Source organism: Simochromis diagramma, unplaced genomic scaffold, assembly GCF_900408965.1.
Source record: "Simochromis diagramma unplaced genomic scaffold, fSimDia1.1 OVJJ01000596.1, whole genome shotgun sequence".
NCBI classification, from domain to species: Eukaryota; Metazoa; Chordata; class Actinopteri; order Cichliformes; family Cichlidae; genus Simochromis; species Simochromis diagramma.
Genome location: NW_024387245.1, coordinates 13,588,743 through 13,609,398, shown reverse-complemented (window position 1 = coordinate 13,609,398; position 20,656 = coordinate 13,588,743). Strand labels below are relative to the sequence as shown.

At 42.0% G+C, this 20,656-nt stretch overlaps 2 protein-coding genes across 5 annotated transcripts in view; both read left to right on the top strand.

Moving 5' to 3' along the window:
- LOC120714136 (matrix metalloproteinase-17-like) overlaps positions 1–2,774 on the top strand; it is a 105,423-nt gene extending 102,649 nt beyond the window's left edge. Inside the window, exon 10 of the mRNA XM_040000196.1 lies at positions 721–2,774. Within this exon, the coding sequence (XP_039856130.1) occupies positions 721–1,046 (326 nt within the window). The 3' untranslated portion in view covers positions 1,047–2,774. The remainder of the gene's footprint in view (positions 1–720) is intronic.
- An 8,084-nt stretch (positions 2,775–10,858) lies between these two features.
- ulk1b (unc-51 like autophagy activating kinase 1) overlaps positions 10,859–20,656 on the top strand; it is a 29,673-nt gene continuing 19,875 nt past the window's right edge. For all 4 annotated transcript variants that reach the window (XM_040053280.1, XM_040053278.1, XM_040053277.1 and 1 more), the window contains exons 1-5: positions 10,859–11,520; positions 13,112–13,204; positions 13,542–13,583; positions 16,556–16,588; positions 19,650–19,686. In XM_040053280.1, coding sequence (XP_039909214.1) covers positions 11,431–11,520; positions 13,112–13,204; positions 13,542–13,583; positions 16,556–16,588; positions 19,650–19,686 — 295 coding nt within the window. In that variant the 5' untranslated portion in view covers positions 10,859–11,430. The remainder of the gene's footprint in view (positions 11,521–13,111; positions 13,205–13,541; positions 13,584–16,555; positions 16,589–19,649; positions 19,687–20,656) is intronic.

The window sequence follows — 20,656 nt, the reverse complement described above, 5'->3', positions numbered from 1 at the left end:
CACCCTAAGTTTATTCTGGTTTCTATGTTTGTATCATTAGCTCAGAATACATTTGATATATGCTTGATTTTGTACATTAAACTTAAAACTCATTATGTGTTGCAGCAGTGCACACAGGCAGCGCTTCACTCCTGACAAACTGTCAAGGCTGGTTTTAATCTTTATGTTTGATCAAATGCACATTTTTAAAACTCTGAACATCTTTTTTTAACTTTTCTGGAAAATTATAAGCAAGCACTTGATAAACAGTCAGTTTGCTCCCTTCCCAGTTTTTAATTCCTGCAGCTTTTAGTGCAGAACCTCAGCCTTCATAACATCCCCGTCCCTGACCAGATCACTGGAACTAATAGCCCATTATGTATGAACTAACAGGCACATTTCCTTCTTGGGATGATTAACATTTTCCAGTCATTACTTTTGTGCAGGCTTTAACACAAAAACGTTTTTTTTTTTTCCTGTTGGTCTCCTCGTAAATTCCAAGTCATTGTGGGTCATTTTGGATTTCACCAGTGACATCACACGGAAACTTCTATAATCCTGCTCATATATTCACTTGCTGTGTTTTTAATACAGTTACTGCAGCCAACTTTCCACCTTACGTGCGATTTAGTATTATATTGTTTTCTGCTCCATGTGATCTTGTTCTGTTTATTCACATCCAAAAATATAACAGTATCAACCCTGTGTCCTCCCCCTCCCTCCCTCCCACTCTCTCTTAAGGCTCGTCCTATTTCTTCAAAGGGAAGGAGTACTGGCGAGTGCCAGGCAGTGACATGGAGGTGGAGGCAGGATACCCCCGCCTCATCGCAAAGGACTGGCTGCTGTGCACAGAGATGCAGTCGGACTCTCCGGACACACAGCCCAAAAGCACAGAGACGAGAGTCAACGTGCAAAATCACCCAGATCACGCGGAGAACGGATACGAGGTGTGCTCCTGCACCTCGGACACCGCATCGCCTTTAGGCGTCCGCTCATCCCCGTCTCCCGTCTGGCTGCTGCCGCCACTCTGGACGCTGTCACTGGCCCTCCGCTCCGAACTGCTATGATGCTAAAGCATGGGACACAGTTCTCAAGCTGGGTGCAAGAGTTTAATTATTAGTGAAGGGCCAGTGGACACACACTAAAGTACAAACTGGAAATTTCTGCTCATATAAGTATTGATTGGTATGTTTTTACCATTATTTTGTTGTTATTTATTTCACATGCCATTTGATGGTCATCTAAAGCGCCTTGCAGTTTGGGATGTACATACCAGTATCATACTATCAAACTAAGGTACCCCTGACAGGTATCAATACATCCACAATGATAATGTTAGTGCCGTACTTGACGAATTGTTATATCTTTTTTGTTTTAGGTTTGTTTTTGTTGTTTTTTGAATGGCTAAAAAGGCTTAACGCTGAGAAGACTAAATGAGTAGAGATTGTTTTTTTCATGTGCACCAAGTTTACAGCAATAATGAATGGCATTTGTTTGATGTGAAGTGGTAAAAACAATAGAAACATTTTAATAAGTGACACCATGGAATCTGGTAATGACAGACATTTTTGAGAAATATGCTTCCTTGCTGAGAGTTTGATGAGAACATTTGTTTTAGAAAGACAAGGAAAAGAGAGGAATAGCTAGCTGACCTCAAGCTCATTGAACTAGCAGTGTTTTGTTTGTCATTTACAAGTCATTTACTTGCTTCAAGACATGTTTTTTTTTACCTTCCAGCATAGCCATAAATATTTAAACACCTATCTTCTCATCTAACTATCAGCAAGAGAGTAAAGAAGCATATTTGCCAAAGAAAAAAATTGTGCCTGGAAAGTAAAACTTCCTACCAGGCTACTATATGCCTTTCAAAACCCTGTCCGTCAAATCTATTTTTTTATCTTTCGTTTTAGCCTGACTGCAGTTAACATGATGGCGAAGTTTAGGGTTCTGATTCACCTATCCCGGAGAAAAATAGTATTTTTACGCAACCTGATATAAAAACCCCACAGAACGGCTCAAGCCAGGGTAAAGAATGGCATCCTGGGATATAAATACTGTAGTTAGACAGTTGACTGACACCCCGGCACATATCGAGGCAGCCTGGCAAAAAAAAAAGAAGTGCCCTGTGGATGTGGTGTAGATAGTTTGTAGATGAATGGCGCCTGTGGGATCCTGACAGCCAGGCATAAATGGCACGCTGGATGGCAACAGGTAGATGAGTGGCATTTGAGGTTGTAAACAGGCAGGCAGGTGAATACCACCTGCTACAGCTACATGCAGGAAAGGGCACTCTGGGATTTGGAAAACAGACAAACGAATGTTATTCATGGCAGAAAGTCTCTCTCACGGTTGCTTAGTGCCATTATCCTTGCTTTGATCCTTTACCTAAACTCCCACACTCTTTGAGGAAATGATGTTCATATATCTACACCAAGTCGTTATTTTCACCAGAAGCATTCCCTGCCATTATCAGAGGCAGCATTTGCCTCTGCTTTGTTGTATTTTTTGTAATTAATATGGATAGATTGTGAGTCCATATTTGCTTTGATCAGATTACAGCTCACGGCTTCAATCCCAAGTTCCTCCTGGTGACGTCATTGAAAAACCTCACAAAACAGCAACCAGGTTTATTGTTGCTGGTATATTTACCTACAGTTTAAATATAGACACAGATATATTTCAATGGAGATGTTCCATGGGTACTTCAATCCAAGTGGACTGTGTATATTTCAAGCTGTGTTTTCTAATGTAAAATATTTTTGTAGAAAAAACATTAAAGAATCCGAATGACTTTATTGGATGACTGCGGTGAATTATTTCAGCTACTCGATCATGTGGGCGGAGTGTGCAATTATTGAGCGTCACTTGAAAAGCCGCCCAGGTTTGGAGGTTATGCACTAACTGATATCTGCTCTCCATCTTGCTAATGTTCTTAAGCATGTTGTAATGGTCTCTGCTGCACATTTCAATATAGGTCTGCTGGCAGAGACAGGCAGCTTTATTGGGGTGTGATGATTACTTTCACTTAGCTACCACAGAAACTGCACGGCACATTGTACTCACTCAATCTTGGCATGTAATAAGCATGTCATAAGCATTTTTATGTAACCTCTAATTCTATGACTCTATAGGGACCTATAAGTTGGAACAACTGGTTAAGAAAAAGGATGGATGTCATCCTCAAAAGTCGCTTGTAGTTGGATTTCTTATGGTTATTATTTTTAAAAAGCTCATAAGAGTAATTCTGGGGCGTTTAAGCTGTTAGAATAGATCCAAGTGGGAACAGTAATCACAGAGAAATAGCATAAAATGTTTTGCTAGAGGTGGCACGGTGGTGCACTGATTGGAACTGTCACCTCGCAGCATGAACGTTTTGCATGTTCTCCCTGTACCTGTGTGGGTTCTCTCTGGGTACTCCATCCCCCTCCCACAGTCCAAAGACGTGCACATTAGGTTGTTTCTTAGTTGGCCATAGGTGTAAATTTGGGTATGGGTGATTGTCTGCCTGTCTACCTGCTACCCTGAATTGGATGGATGGATGGAATATGGTCTTGGTATATGAGTATTGCTGGAGTATGCATGTAGCCCTGAAGGATTTTACTGCTTGTTTTGTGAGCTGACCAGAGGGGTTTGCCAGAGTGTCATCGATGGTATCTGCCACCCTTTAGCTTTGCTCCTGGGCAGATGATTATACAGTGTATACACTTTTTTTCATGTGAAGTACAGTGGAGGGGTAACCTACTTAATCCCTCTTTATCCAAAGATGTTTAGGTCCTATTATGCTTTACCCATGAGTGGCTAAGATAGACACTGAAGGTAACTGCAAAAAAACAAAAACAAATGGCTACATACATACATGCTACATGCTACATACATGTAATCTAGGCCATTGGATACATTAGCCTATTGAACACATATTATGAGGTTTATCAATAAATAAAAAATAACTTCAGAAACTGGGTGGCTCAGTGGTGCAGTGGTTGGAAGGGGGTCTCACAGGAAGATTGGGTGCTGGGTTTGAATCTGCCGGCTAGGTAGGAGCTTTTCTGTCTGTTTTCTCTGTACCTGTGTGGGTTTTTTCCAAGTGCTTTGGATTCCTTTCACAGGAGAGATTAAACACTGTCTAAAAACATGCATGCTAGGTAAACTGGTGATTCTAAATTGCCCTGTGACAGACTCACAGTGACCCTGACGTAAACAAGCGATTAAGAAAATGGATGGGCTCCGACAACAGTTCCAGATTTTTCTTTAAAAGTTTATTAGATATGTGTCCTCACAGTGCCAAATCAAATACTAAGAGCGACTGACCAGAACACTTTGGCCTGGAGGGCTTTGCCACACAGAAAAAAAAATAACTACAGAAATAACTACATTTCGGAGGTGACCCAGTGAGTGTAATGGTCTCGGTCTGGCTACCAATATAAGAATTGTCTGGCTCTGCCACTGGCAATGAGGCCAGCAATGATGGTGACAAGTTTCACCCACACCTCAAAATTACAGCTAATAATTTAACCTCCTGGGTACAGATGACCTCCACTAGCCTTCATTCTGTCTTGAGAAAAGTTTTGTTTTCTTGTTTTGTGTAAATGTAGCAGCCATTATTTCCCCCGCAAAAATGTTTCTGCTTGATTATTGTGTGAATTTTCTGTGCTGTGTCCTGAGATTACGAGCATAAACACAATTTCTTTTGTGCTTTGCTGTACACGCTTGAGTGGTGTTAATTAACTAGCGTGGCTCATCAGCCACCAGGAGAGCACCTGCTCCCAGGGGCAAATGCAGGAGCAGCAGGACGGGTCATTTTTTTAACAGCTGGCCCAGCTGATCCAGTTTGAGCTGGAGCCAGATGATGAAGTCATTGCTTTTCTAAAAATTTTTACATTTTTATCAGCAATTCTACATTTACTGCATCACAGCTTGTATCGATTGGCCAAACACTAAAATATTTCATCTTCAAACTTTCTCTGTCCCCTGAGGTGACCGCCTAACTGACTGTATGTCAATCACACATAAAATATAGCAGGCAGGATATGTCTCACTTTATCTGGATGTTTTTCCACAAGAAAAAGAACAAAATAAAGAAATTACAGAAACACCAACACACCAATGGAGGGATGAAACACCGTCCAAATATCATTTTGAAAAAAGTGTATACTGTAACTGTGAGATTAATCGGCTAAGAATCCAAACAACTACGAATACATTACATCATCTCTGTCTGATGTCTGTGGCCCTGCGACCCAGACAGTTGTTAAATTCACACATTTCGAGACACCACGCTAAGTTCAAATGCAATACCAATGGTCTGTGTGGACGAACTGATCTGTGGAATTAAACAGCGTGTATATATGTAATTGAGTGTGTCCGCCATGTAAAACTGTTCCTGCAGTCGCTGCACTGTGGAGAAGTGATCCTGTTAACGGGCTTGGCTCTCAGCTGATGCATGGCATTGCAGTTCAGGGGGAGAAAAAACGAAAGAGCCTCAAAAGGAGCTGGCTCAAGCGTGCATGGTGTGAGGGAGAGAGAGAGGGAGTCATTTGGCAGACCTGTCAGGCTGGGCTGTGGCAGCCCTCTGCTGTCACATTCCACTATAGGTCATATTGAATTCAGCTCCCACACAAGCCGGGGGAAATGGCAGGAAGGAAGGATGCAGCCATTCATTTCTGCAAAGTCCGAAGTTTGAGAAGAAGCGCCGTCACCGCTGCTGATGTGTGGTGTGACAGAATGACAGAGTGGCACTTGGGAGACTTCACCTCAACTTCGCTGGTGTTTGTGGATGAGAAAATTAGCAATGCGTGAAGACACACTGTCGTATTAGTAGTCTGAGCACAAAAGTCTCAGATGGGTGAGTAACAAAGCGAGAATAGTTTGTGTTTTGTTAGTTTTTGCCTTTGGATAAAACTAATGACAGTATTTTTATGTTTATTCTGCCACAGTTACTTTTAAGAGAAAAGCAGAGCATATATTAAGGTCTGAGCACAAAATAAGAAGAAGAAGAAGAAGATACAAAAGCAGTGAAAGGGAGAAGAGGCCACCTCATAACAACTGCCATGCGTGGTGGTGGACACCTTGCAGTCATTGAGTCGACCGTGAACTCCTCTTATACCAAAGTGTTCTAGAGTCCAAACTGTCTGGAAGCTAAACCTTGGGTCACACAGCAGGACAATGATCCTGACCACAGCAGAAAAATCTACAACAGAATGGCTGAAAAAGGAAAAGAACCAAAGTGTTGCAAAGTCCCGACCTTAACCTGATTACAATGCTGTCGTAAGAGAGCTGTGTATAAACAAAGCCCACAAATTTCAATGAACCAAAGCTGCAAAGAAGACTGGGTCAGAATTCTTCCACAATAATAAAGTCGTACAGCAAACAAACTACAAACTACTGAATCATGGATTGTACTTCGTTTTTCACAGTACTGCAGTGGATCCTGTGAAAACGTTGTTTCATATAATCACTGCAGTTGGTTAGTTGGCCATTTTTGTACTGGGCACACTGTGAACTACCAGAGCTGATCACATGGCACAAAATGAATGATGCTGTGTTTTTTAGATGGATTTAATATTGTGTCACTGGTGACGCTCATGACATGTCAGCTCTTTAATTCGGCTCAACCCATCCATATCACTGAGTGCTTAGATAATGAGATGAATGTTGTGTTTTGTTCAGGGCGACACGAATCCATCAGGTTTCTTAGTAAATCCAGCATGCACAGTACTTGGACCCTACTACACAGAAGCCAACATAAGCAGTGAATGACTTCTGGAACGTGATGCTATAGAAAAGCTTTACATGCAGCCCGCGAATACCAAAGTCTCACTTGGGTCACTCACTTCTAATAGATTGTATTGAATTTCCTTCAGATTCTCAGTTTAATTATGTGGCCTAACCTATTGGCAGGGATCACAAACTCAAGCACAGCTTTGCAGTATGCAGACAAAACTGTTATGCTGATCAAGTGCGTAGTGGTAGCAGAGATGGATTTAAAAAACCAGTGACCTTCACAGCAAAATTGCAAGCTATCCATCTGTGTGAAAGGTTGAAGAGATGAGCGAGACACAGTGCACATCACCTGATGTTAGCTAAGTGAGGAGAGAGTTTGGCAGACGCACCTGTCCTCTGGCATACAGTCAAGGGAGCATCATGTTAGTCATATTGTGTGATACTGTTAATAAACAAAGGTGTGTACAGCTCAGTATTTCCCAGTCAGAAAAGGAAAGAAAGAAAACATACAGATATGGGAGATATGTGCATTTGTTATTTATAAGATCACAGCCAGCATGGTACACAATCACAGTTATTTCTTTCAACTGGTAGGAATGATGTGGACTAAAGGCCTAAATGAGACCCTTATCCTAAACCTCTAAAGGTAATGCAAAAAAATCTAAGAAAAAAACAGGATGTACTTCTGCATTAGAAGCAACTATCTTAAGAAACATCCTACTCAGAAGTCTTTTCTTTAGTCAGAGTGAACACCTGAAGGCCTGTGTGCAGAACCCTAATGTGGGCCAAGAAGAACCAATCAATCATTCTGTGGGAACCACAGAGCATGCTAAAATATTCAAAAAGAGAGCAAATCCCCACCGAGGCAACACCTGCGATGGTGGCTGGTGGGTTGCGTGCAGAGAGATACATCAGCTGTCTTGTACATCCAATCTTCTCTGTCACAGTAAAAATACACTAAAGGGGGAGACAAGTCAAAACTGAATTAAGTTTTTCCTTTAAAAAAAAAAAAGGCAGCATGAACCCAGCTCCAGCGTGCTGTCAGGGGTGCATCATTATGCAGACCTGTACATCTCTGTGAATGTAGATTGTTTTTTTGGCTCAGGAAAACCACCATGACTAATTAATGATTTCATGCAACAGCACTGTTGCAGAGTGCTGCAGCAGCATTATACAGTAACCGGCTGATATCTAGCCAAAACACGTTATAGGTTTTTCCTAGGAAATGAAAATAAATAAAAAAAATCTTTTAAATAAAACAAAAAAAACCCAACAACATTATTCCTACTATTTCACAATTTTTCTCCACTTCAGCCACCCAAGAGCCATTTTAACAACTTGTTGTTATTTCGTAATAGTGCTATTGACTGCATTTGCTAAGCGAGTGTTGCCATAGATTATTCCACATATAATAAACGGTAGGAATAAAATATGACTTTGTCCTGATGTTTTTGTGGAGCTGCACGAAATATTAAAATACTGGTCTCTTTTTTTACAGTCCTCTACTGCCCTCCTCTGGTAGTTACAAATATGCCTCCATCAATCCCAACACAGATGTATCACTCTGTGCGGTCTGGGTCCATCCATTTTTTGATCTTGGCTGACACTGGGTGACCCAGAGTGCTGACCGGTTGCCAGTCCATCACAAACAGAAAAAGAGACTAACTATTCAACCTCACATCCACACCTAGGGTTGATGTGTAATAAGATAAGAAAAACTACGATTATTTTTTTATTATTTATTTTTTTGAAGATTTTTTTTGTTTAGATGTTTAAATGGTCTCCCTGTGCCTGTGTGGGTACTCTCTGGGTCCTCCCAGAGTCCAAAGACATGTGTGTGAGGATAGCTGATGGCTCTGAATTGACCACAGCTGTGAATGCAAGTGTGAATGATTCTCTGTCTCTCTGTGTTAGCCCCATGAAAGACTGGCAATCTGTCCAGTGCTTCACCCACACTTTGCCCCATGACAGTTTGAATCAGATGTTAAGGTGTAATGGACAGTACAGGGCCTTTATTGTGCTGTAAGTGAAAACTATTATCCTGTTAACACAATGTCTTTTGGACAGATGTGGACAAAGCGGAGATATTTGGTCACAATGCTCAGCGTCATATTTGGAGAAAACCAACACAAATGTTTCATATCACCTGTCGGGCATGGTGGAGGAGGGGGTGATGATTTGGGCTTGTTTTGCAGCCACAGGGTCTGAGCACTGGCTCAACCATGAACTCTTATATATACCAAATTATTCTAGAGTCAAATGTGAGGCTGTCAGCCTGACAGCTAAAGCCAAAGCACAGAAGCAAATCTACATAAGAAAAGAGCCAAAATGACTCTTGCTGTAATGCAGTGACCCAGTCAAAGTCCAGACCTCAATCTGATTAAAATTCTGTACTGGCATTAAGACAGCTGTGCATAAGCAAATGCCCACAAATCTCAATGAACCAAAGGAAAATTGTAAAGATGCGTGGGGCAAAATTCCTCCAGGGGAATATGAGAGTGTATTAAAGTCATATGTAAACAGTTGCTTCAAGTTATTGCAGTTATAGTTGCTTTTACAAGCTACTGAAGCATGGGCCTGCATAGAGCCCTGTGAAAGCTGCCTTTTTCATTGGTCACCGTCCTTTGTGTCCTCTAGATCATTCTCTAGAAACCTCATATTTCATTTTGTACTTTTTGCATTTATTTCTTATGATTTCAATATTTTTTGGTCTTTTATTTGGCCTGAAGGCAAAATCACTGCTGAAAGGTATATACAGGTTTTAAAACAGTGTATGCTTCCATCCAGATAATGTCTTTTTCATGGAAGTCATTGCAAATTTCACCTTAGACGAAGTGTCATCTCACATTTGCCAAAAACATCTCAATGATCCCCAAGATTTTTGGGAAAATATTCTGTGGTCTTACAAGATAAAGGTTGAAGTATTTGAAGGTTTGAGTCCTGTTAGTGTTTTATAAACAGAACATCATACTAACAGTCACACATGGCGGTGGTAGTGTGAGGATCTGGAGCTCCTTTGCTGCTCCAGGACCTGGACAATTTGCTGTAATTGATGGAACCATGAATTCTGCTCTCTCCCAGTTCTTTGTCTCAATTTTTGCCCTGAAGCTCAAGAGGACTTGGGTAATGCAGCAGGACAATGATACAAAAAACACCAGCAAGTCCACGTCTGAATGGCTCAGGAAAAACAAAAGGAAGGATTTGGAGTGGTCAAGTAAAGGTCTGAAATCAAATTGAGATGCCTGACCTTAAACAGGCCGTTCATGTTCAAAAACCCTCCAATGTGGTTGAATTCAAACAATTTTGCAAAGATAAGTGACACAAAATTTCTCCACAGCGATGTGAGCACCTCGTCATCAGTTATTTTAAACACTTGATTGCAGGTGATGCTGCCAAGAGTGGCACAATCAGTTATTAAGTTTAGGGGGCATTTACTTTTTATTTTTATCTGAAAAATGTAAATGTTACACAGTTTCCATGGTATTGTAGGATTCTAGCTGCTCAACAGTCCTGGGTTATCATTGTCCAGTATTTAGCTTCATGCACTAAATATGTACCCTTCTATTATGAAGCCATGCTGTTGTAATAAATGCAGTATGTGCAGCATTCAGAGGGATGCTGCATACGTCCCCTCGGCCTGTTTTTTTTTTTTTTTTAAATTTTTAAAAATATTTCAAAATGATTTCATTTTGGTCTTAAAACTTATAAAATTTCTCACTTTAAACATTGGACATGTTTCATCATGATCTAATGAGGAAAAAACATGGGTTTGTGATATTTGCAAATATTCGCATGCTCTATTTATTTCTATTTGGCACAGGATTCTAATGAAGACCATGGTTTAATAAAAAAAAAAAAAAACCTCATAACATTTTTTTTTTCTTTAAAGATTTTTGATTGCCATTTTTCCGTGTGACATAACTAAGTAAACAAAAGCTTTAGTGGACCTGTCTTTCTCTCGTTTTCTGCTTCGGCCTATTTTTCCAGCGTACACATTAGCACGCATCCGCACATAATAGTTATCTGATGCATTGTTTTATACTGAGACGAAGCGTCTTCTTTTTCCAGTCTGATCTTGTTTAATAAAGTTAAAGAAAATCTACTCTTTCATTTTAGGGACGCTCCGTGACGTCAAACTCACGGCTTTAATCGCAATGCGCATGCGCTTTGTTTCAGAAGCTAGACTGCGTTCGACGGCACGAGCGATGTTGTGACTTCAGCGAGTCAGCTGCTAATTGCAGTGCATTAAGGGGGGTTAGCAATGGTCTCTGCTATTTAGACCTGTTTTCTTCTTTTGAGTTTAATGCCGGGGCTCGTTTCGCCTGTACGGACGCTTAGGCGACAGAAGTCAGGACCTCCTGTATATAAACAAAACGCAGCGAGCTGCTTTTTAAGGTGGCACCACCGAGACAGCAGCTAGGAAAGTCGTTCGTTAAGTTAGCTAACTTCATGTTGGCCGCACTGTCAAAGATGGAGCTTGCTTCACGGCTTTGTCAGAAGTAACACGATTTAAATAAAAATAAAAACTTCAAAACGTATCCGTGTTAACATGAGAGAAGAGGCCGGTTTGAAAGGTAGGCAGCCTATGGCAAAAGAAAGAGGGGCTGAACGTCGCTGCAGCTGGCCCCAGTTGACAGAGGAGAAAGGACTCTCTAACAAGAAGGGTGACCTGAGGTCTCCTGGTCATCTGTCCAGGTCTTAGTAGTGTAAAAATAAAGACTTTGGCTCGACATGGAGACGGTGGGGAAATTTGAGTTCAGTCGGAAGGACCTGATAGGGCATGGCGCATTTGCTGTGGTCTTTAAAGGTAGACACCGAGAGGTGAGTATTACCCCTTTTCAAGTTTATAATACGTTTTATTGCTGCTATAAAGAAATCCGTTGTCTTTTTTTTTAAGGCAGATTTGTTGCGCTGTTAAATGTAGGTCGCCATCTGGTGTAGTTGTTGTCATTGTACGCCCTTAAGAGGCCTAGTCTCACATACAGGATGTTCCTTGAAATAACAAAGCTGTATTAAAAAAAACGTTGAAATACTTTATTTAAATACTTGCGACACATTTTATGAAAGCATGCCTGGTTATTGTGTGACTGCCTTTATTTTTGTGGCTGGCTTGTGGTGCAGATGTTGTGTGTCAGCGTCGCTAATGTAAATATAGGCCACCAGACACGTCTATTTGGCCTCAGTGTGGAGCTTTCTAAGGAAAACAATACATGTTCAAACATGTACTACACCCAGAATGGATGGATATGAAATGGAAATGCTCCATCCTGAGACGTGTAATCCACTCAGGGGATCATGTGGGCCTGAAGCATCTATGTTGCTTCTTTACTACATTGGCAGACAGATAATTTCACCCCGTTAGAGCTCTTCGCTCTCTGCGGACTTGCTTGTTTTTCCTAGGATATTTAAAAGTAGAATGGGAACCTTCAGTTTTTGGGCCATTCTTTTGTGGAACCAGCTTCCAGTTTGGATTCAGGAGACCGATACTATCTCTACTTTTAAGACTAGGCTTAAAACTTTTCTTTTTGATAAAGCGTATAGTTAGGGCTGGATCAAGTGGACCTGAATCCTAAGATAAGCTAAAACTTTATTGATCCTACAGCAGGGAAATTTGTGCGTTACCACAGCTCAGGTACAGATAGCAGAAGAACACAAAGTTATGCTGTTATATGACTAGGCTGCTGGGGGATTCCCATAATGCATTTAGTTATCTGTTGTTAATATTTGGCTCTCTCAACAGCATGTCCTCCTCTCCTCACCCCAGCCGGATGCAGCACATGGCTGCCCCTCCCTGAGCCTGGTCCTTTTAGACCAGGAAGTTTCTTCCTGTTAAAGGGGAGTTTTTCCTTCCCACTGTTGCCAAATCTCTTGCTTATAGGGGATCATATGATTATTGGGGTTTTCTGTTTTCTTTGTGTTATTGTTTGGTCTTTACCTTACAATATAAAGAGACTTGAGGCAACTGTTGTTGTGATTTGGTGCTATATAAATAAAATTGAAGTGAACAGAATAATTTTCATCCGCTGTTTTCAGTGCATTTTACAATACGGTAGTGAACTGCCTTTAATTTTGCTGCAAGGTCAGAAAATCCACTGCCAAGGTCACTGCAGTGATTTATATGAAATATGGTGCATGGGAGTCTGCCTTAAAAAGAGGAGAAAACCCTTAGCAATCAGACCTTCTGGCTGTTTACACTCTCAGCAAGTCATTTCCTTGTAGGCCAACACTTCATGGTAGTCAACAAACAAATATGCCATAGTGTGACACTTTACATTTCCTTTTACCAAACCATACATTTGACAGATGGCAGTGCAGTGAGACAAAGTGCAGACACTTTCTGACATTCGAGCACACCTCATTCTCTGCAGTGTTTTATTTCTTTCTTCAAATGACTTGAGTTTCTGTGCTCCAGAAACATGACTGGGAGGTGGCAGTAAAATGCATCAACAAGAAGAACCTAGCCAAATCTCAGACTCTGCTGGGGAAGGAGATCAAAATACTGAAGGTAAGTCAAGTTCAGAGAGAGACAAAAGAACACCCCCTGCCTAGTGTTCAACATCAGATTGATTGATGTATGTTTTCGTAGTTAAATCTGTCACCTGGCATCTGAACCTGTGGTAATATGGTATTCACAGCTGGCCACGTGCCAGATGTGTTAGTGAAATATGAGGAGTGGTTATCTCAGCATGATTGTCTTACTAAACGCAGAGTTTGTTGTAGTGAAAATGAGTACTCAGAAGCTTCTCACAGACTACAAGAATGCCCTGACCTGAACAAGCATGTAAAAAGAAATGTGATGATGATAACGATATGTGACCTGAAGTATTTTGTCTTTTCTGTAGGAACTCAAGCATGAGAACATTGTTGCTTTACTGGACTTTCAGGTATGTAGCATCACATTCACAAGTGTCAAAATCACATGTTAAGGTTTCTCATTTTTCCCTGTTAGACAGCAGCTGAAAGCGGAGCAGATGGGCTGCTGGATGTGGCTTTTCCACATGACCCACTTGTGTCTCATGCTAGTTGCACAGTTATGGCTTACCTATTTGTTAAATGAGGCTTTCCAACATTTGTTTGTTTTAAAACTGTTTGTTTCTGCTCTGGCGACTCTGGTTTTTTGGCCCATTGAACTTGGCCAACCCTTCTAGTGCTTAAATTCTCTCTGCTGCTACGTGGCCTGTTCTTGATGGCCTCCTTTTATTAAGTCTTTCTTTGAAGTGTAGCAATTTAAGTTGTGCTTGTAGGCAGAAACAAGTTGATCAGGGCACAGGCTACTGTGTTAATGCTTCTTTACCAGTTGTTCATGGTTAGAGAAGCAGATATCATGGCTCACCATAATAAACGAAAGGTGTTGGATTTTTAATCAGAGTCCACACTCTCAGTGATGTCTCTGTGATGGCCGCACCTGCTAGTTAGTTTAGATATAATGTTCCTTACTTCCACACACAAACTCTTATCTGAACTCACCAGGTGTTTCTTCTGTCTTTGTAGTTCTTGATTAACAAACTGCCATCTGGTTTAAAAAAACATCAAATGTGCAAATTCTGCTAATTTCAAAGGCTGCGTTGTTCTTGCAGACTAACAGCAGGTAGCTGATGCTGTGTCTTTGAAGAAACTGGTCTGGAACAAATCTCTTTAAAAATGTTTGTAATTTTAAAAAGTTGCATAGAAGTTTTGAAGGTTGTTTCATTGTGATCTGCTTATTTATTTTTAAATGAAATGTGAATCCTTGACTCTAAGAACTGAGATGAGATCCTCCTTCTCTGTTGTGTGAAGAGAAAATGAAAACTGTGCACATATTGAAAGTTTCATTAGCGGACTGGGGGTTTGAGCTATCATTCTCTGCCCATATCGGTTAAGCTTGACAGCTTACTCATAATGGAAGAACAGTGTTGCATGCTATCATATGAGCTGCTTGCTGCTTACACACTAAAGCACTGAAATAATTAGCAACAATCATTTCTCTGGACATGCAGAACCTTAAAAAATACCCTGCTCTCTCTTTATCGTTCGTGCTGGCTGGGGATAGTTGGAGCTGGGCTCTAAGATTACAGGTTTGTTGTGGCACGACAGTGCTGATCTTCTTAGCTGGCAATCCATCCATCCATCTATCTAATTAGGTCCTAAAGAAACTGACACCAAACCAAGCTCTGGAAACCAGCAATGAAAGGGACTGAAGATGGGTTTGCAAGTCAAATATTTGTGTATTGTAGGCTTTCAATTTTGAAGGGTTAGTGTTACTTATCTGGGTCCAGACCTTTGAATCGGTTTGCTGTACTCAGATCGACTGATCTGTCTTGATATTAAACAATTGTTTGACAGTTGAAAAAGTCAACTAGCCAGTCAGAGCCATGGCCACAAATAACACCATTGTCAAGATCTTCTCAAGCTGTACATCTAGTGACATATAGAAAAAGAAACCCTTTCACCTGCTGTCAGCGTACGACTGAATATTGGCTAAAGAATTCAGACTCATTCAAACAGGGTCAAGTTGGCAATCGCATGCAATCTGTTTCTGATAATAAAGCGATTCGTTGAAATTGAAGCTGAAGTTCACACAAAGTCCAACCAGAGTCTCACAGATTTGAAAAAGAAATCTAGAAATTTTATTGAACTGCCAAATGACAACCTTGGTTTTATTTGGGAATATAACCAGTTGGCAATCAGCTGAGCCAAACCCCAAAGTCCAGTTTTCACTCGAGTGTGACTGAGTCATTATAACCCAGGACGTTGTTCAGATTTTTTTTTTTATTGTAAGCTATTACAGTGCCATGGCAAACCGCAACAACACCAAACCTCTTATTTAACTATTTCATCGAATGTTATTTACCTAGCTTAGTGTTTCCCCACCGCCCCTAAACTCACTGGTTGCTTGTGTTTGGCCGTCCATCTTTAATAAAGCCAACGGCAACTATTCAGAAAGCCTGACTCAGCTGAACCGTATAAAACAGTCTGGCCTCTGACTGCTGGCTTTAGTGAGATACTGAATCGAGGTCAGAGAGAGACAACAGTCGTCTGTTGCCATGAGATAAGAGAGGTTTTTGAAATGGGCTTGACTACCCTTCACAGAGTTTTCTTTTTTCTTTTTTTTAAAATAAGTTTTGGACTGTTTCCAAAGTGCACAATAGATGTTTGAGTTTCTGTGGTTCTAAGTTCTCAGTAAGGAATAATTTCTAAATGATCCATTATTTGTTTTTTATCTTGGTGTTGATGTGAGAAAATATGACTCGCTTGTTACTGATTCACACTTGTCGCCCGTTGCTTTGTTAATGTTGCTGAGGACAGAGTCCACCTTCTCTGTTAGTATTTTTTTTTTTTTTTTTTTTTTTTATTGTTGATTTTGCTTTTTAAGGATGCACTAATTGAATTTTTGGGTGGTATATAAAATCATTTGGCCAATAGCCAGTGCCTTTTTTTTTTGTCTTTGTTTTGTTTGGTATTTATTTCCACTCGGATTCCTAATTTCTGATGGCAGACATACAATTCAAGTGTTTTTTTGTTTTTGTTTTTGTTTTTTAATCCACGCCACCTCCATATTTATTGTGTAAGTAACAAAGAAAAAAAGAAAACGGGTGTTTCAGGGGTATCAGTTGGTTCTGCCTATACAGACCTAGTGTTTTAATCCTCCTCCCATTGTGCAACTTTTATAGACTTGTCGGTATCTGTATCTGCATTTTAGCCACTTATTTTCACTTTTCTGCAGCTGTTTAAGCTGCTTGATACTTCTAGTCTAAGTCACCTTGTTAGCTTGCTTTAAACATGAGTGGTGTGTACAGGAACCATCTGTTCCTTCTGCTTTGTCTGCCACTGGCGTGTGTATGTTTACCCCCACTCTTCTTATCTCCCTTCTCTTTAGGAAACTGCCAGCTCAGTGTACCTGGTAATGGAGGTAAGCTTGCTGGGATGTTTGGCTTTGTTTGCTCAGCGCTGTATTGTCTGAACTCTAACAGTGCTAAAATTAGCTGTCTCCTCTGGCATCTGTGGGGGGGTTAAATGGCTAACAGCCAGTACTCTTTTTTTTTTTTTTGCTGTGATTTGATGCTGTTGTCCTGATTATGAATTAGAGGGGAAAAGTCCATAAATGGAGGGAGTTGTGAGTTCTCAAATTGCTTTTGATGCTCATACTCTTGTTTTGTGCATTTTAAATAATTTCTTCAAGGGAACATGCCAGACTATGTTTTATCAATGTAAATTTTGTTTATAGTATTTGTCAAAGCGATTAAAAATTGCTTGCTATTTTTGTTAATGTCCATCCATCCATCTTCATCCGCTTATCCGAGGTCGGGTCGCGGGGGTAGCAGCCTAAGCAAAGAGGTCCAGACCTCCCTCTCCCCAGCCACCTCCTCCAGCTTGTCCGGGGGAATACCAAGGCGTTCCCAGGCCAGCCGAGAGATATAATCTCTCCAGCGTGTCCTGGGTCTGCCCCGGGGCCTCCTCCCGGTGGGACATGCCTGGAACACCTCGCCCAGGAGGCGCCCAGGGGGCATCCTTGCCAGATGCCCGAACCACCTCAGCTGGCTCCTTTCGATGTGGAGCAGCAGCTGCTCTACTCTGAGCCCCTCCCGGATGGCCGAACTTCTCACCCTATCTCTAAGGGAGAGGCCAGCCACCCTTCGGAGGCAGCTCATTTCCGCCGCTTGTATCCGCGATCTCGTTCTTTCGGTCACTACCCACAGCTCGTGGCCATAGGTGAGGGTAGGGACGTAGATCGACCGGTAAATTGAGAGCTTCGCTTTTACACTCAGCTCCCTCTTCACCACGACTGACCGGTGCAGCGTCCGCATTACTGCAGCTGCAGCCCCAATCCGTCTGTCGATCTCCGGCTCCCTTCTCCCATCACTCGCGAACAAGACCCCGAGATACTTGAACTCCTCCACTTGGGGCAGGAACTCATCCCCGACCCGGAGTGGGCACTCCACCCTTTTTCCGGCTGAGAACCATGGCCTCAGATTTGGAGGTGCTGATCCTCATTCCCGCTGCGTCACACTCGGCTGCGAACCGCTCCAGTGCGAGCTGGAGGCCCTCACCCGATGAAGCCAACAGAACCACATCATCCGCAAAAATCAGAGATGAGATTCTGAGGCCACCAAAGCGAAAGCCCTCCGCCACTTGGCTGCGCCTAGAAATCCTGTCCATAAAAATTATGAACAGAACCGGAGACAAAGGGCAGCCCTGGCGGAGCCCATCACCCACCAGGAACGAGTCCGACTTATTGCCGGCAATGCGAACCAAGCTCTTGCAACGGTTGTATAGGGATTGAATGGATTGAATTTTTGTTAATGTATTTTGTAAAAATACGAGAAGGGAGCCGGAGATCGACAGACGGATTGGGGCTGCAGCTGCAGTAATGCAGACGCTGCACCGGTCCGTCGTGGTGAAGAGGGAGCTGAGTGTAAAAGCGAAGCTCTCAATTTACCGGTCGATCTACGTCCCTACCCTCACCTATGGCCACAAGCTGTGTGTAGTGACCGAAAGAACGAGATCACGGATACAAGCGGCAGAAATGAGCTTCCTCCGAAGGGCGGCTGGCCTCTCCCTTAGAGATAGGGTGAGAAGTTCGGCCATCCGGGAGGGGCTCAGAGTAGAGCCGCTGCTGCTCCACATCGAAAGGAGCCAGCTGAGGTGGTTCGGGCATCTGACAAGGATGCCCCCTTGGCGCCTCCTGGGTGAGGTATTCCAGGCATGTCCCACTGGGAGGAGGCCCCGGGGTAGACCCAGGACACGCTGGAGAGATTATATCTCTCGGCTGGCCTGGGAACGCCTTGGTGTTCCCCCGGATAAGCTGGAGGAGGTGGCTGGGGAGAGGGAGGTCTGGGCCTCTTTGCTTAGGCTGCTGCCCCCGCGACCCGGCCTCGGATAAAGCGGATGAGGATGGATGGATGGATTTTGTAAAAATACATATACACTCACTAAACTTTTTATTAGGTACACCTTGCTAGTACCAGGTTCGATCTCTGACTTCTTTGACTTAAGAACTGGCTCAGATCTCGGTGGCATAGATTCAAGAGGGTTAGGTCTATATCGACTTGATATCATCACACAGATGCTGCTGATTTTTTGTGGATTCATGCTTTCATATTGTTTACACCAAATTCTGAACCTACCATCTGACTGTTGCAGCAGAAATCAAGACTCATCAGCTCCGGCAACATTTTTCCAGTTATCTGTTGTCCAATTTTGGTGACCTCCCCCTTTATTTGAAGTCCCAGTATCCTGTTTCTTAGCTGACCAGAGTGGCACCTACTGTGGTCTTCTGCTTCTGTAGTCCACCTTTTTTAAGGTTCGACATATGCATTCAGAGGTTTGCAGATGTCTTCTGCAAACCTTGGTTTTACCAAGTGGTCATTCTCCTGTGGCCTCAGGAAGGTATTTTACATGGAGAACTGCCGCTTGCTGAATATCTACTTTTTGTGGATCACTCTCTGTGGTCAGATGATCAGGTGTACCTAACAAAGTGGCTAGTGAGTGTACACGACATTGACAGCCAGGCAGAAGAACTTTGGATTTCTTATCCTCATTTTAATCTTCTGCTGTCAAATGTGTTCTGTCATGTACTTTGCCATTAAAATAAAAATATACAATTGCTGTCTAGATCTATACCACAAGTCAAAAGCAGATTTCTTTATGCTGATCTGTGTGTCTGAGAGATTAAACTACTTGTGAGGCAGCATTTTACGGCCTCACCTGTCACAGCCCGTCCTTTTCTGGGTTCATTCATATTAATGCTGGGAATGGGAACAAGGGTATAAATCTGTAAACACATCACTCTTCGGCAAATCACTCCTCTGATCTCTGCTGCTTTCTAGTTGCTTCAGAGGCTGTGTGATCTCAGTCTTTTTCACTGTGGTTACACCTCAGTCCTCGGTGCTACCTGTGTTTTCTAATGCTATTCCTTTTCATCTCTCTCCCCCTCCCCTTCATTCCTGCCCTGTCACTATTTTTAACCACAGTACTGCAACGGCGGCGATCTCGCTGACTACTTACACTGTAAGTGCAACAGTTTATCTACTTATGCTCAATGTACTCAAAATGCTTCTTGATCCAAAAAATCAGTTAAATCAGGAATAAAATCTTTGCTCAAAAGTCTTTCTAGATCTAAAGCAGGCCCTGAATGCCCTTCTCTTTTATCTGAACACAACGATTATATCCGTTTCCTAGCAAGCGAGATGAAAACTGGACTTTTGGCATATTTTCATATGTATGTAAATGATGATATTTGGCATAGACATGTGTTCAGGAAAGAGAGCTTAAATTTCAGAAATAAGAGTACAGCAGAGCAACCATAGAACTAAAAGATGGATTCTGCAATGATGGCCAAATCATCAATAGTCTTAATTATAACCTTAAATTAGTAAAAGCCTCCAGTAAAGCACTTTGTGACAAAACATTTATGTTAAAGAATTTGTCAGAGTGATTTCTCAAAGGGAGGTGCTGGTTATGACAGTTATTTTTCTGTCACCTCCCAACACTCAGGTAACTCAGGTCACATCTTTGTTTTGTGAGACTTCAGGCTTTCGTGTTTAGCCCTGAAAGCAGCAGCAGCAGATTTGGCTTGTCACTAACAGATTTGGACCTAAACGTTTTAATAGTGCCTAAAGAATAATCAGACCAGAGACACCTCTCTGCATTGTTCTTCTGTCTTTCAATAAACACAGTACAGTGTTTGATCATATACTTAGAGCCACCTTGTGCTCACTTTTGAGTCAGAATGGTAGCAAACTGGGAATTTCTCAGCACTACAGATTTTCCCAGCCTCGTCGTATCCTCACCAAACTTCTCTGGGCTTCAAATAGCCAGGACCATCAATTCATTTGTGATATCCGTCAAACTTCCTGTAATTTTGCACCCAGACTCTAAATAGAAATCCCATCCTATTCTATTAATAGCCAGCATGATTGAAAAATGGGTTTGGATCCTCTCCCCATTGTAATAAATGACCTAGACTGCTTCCAGCTCA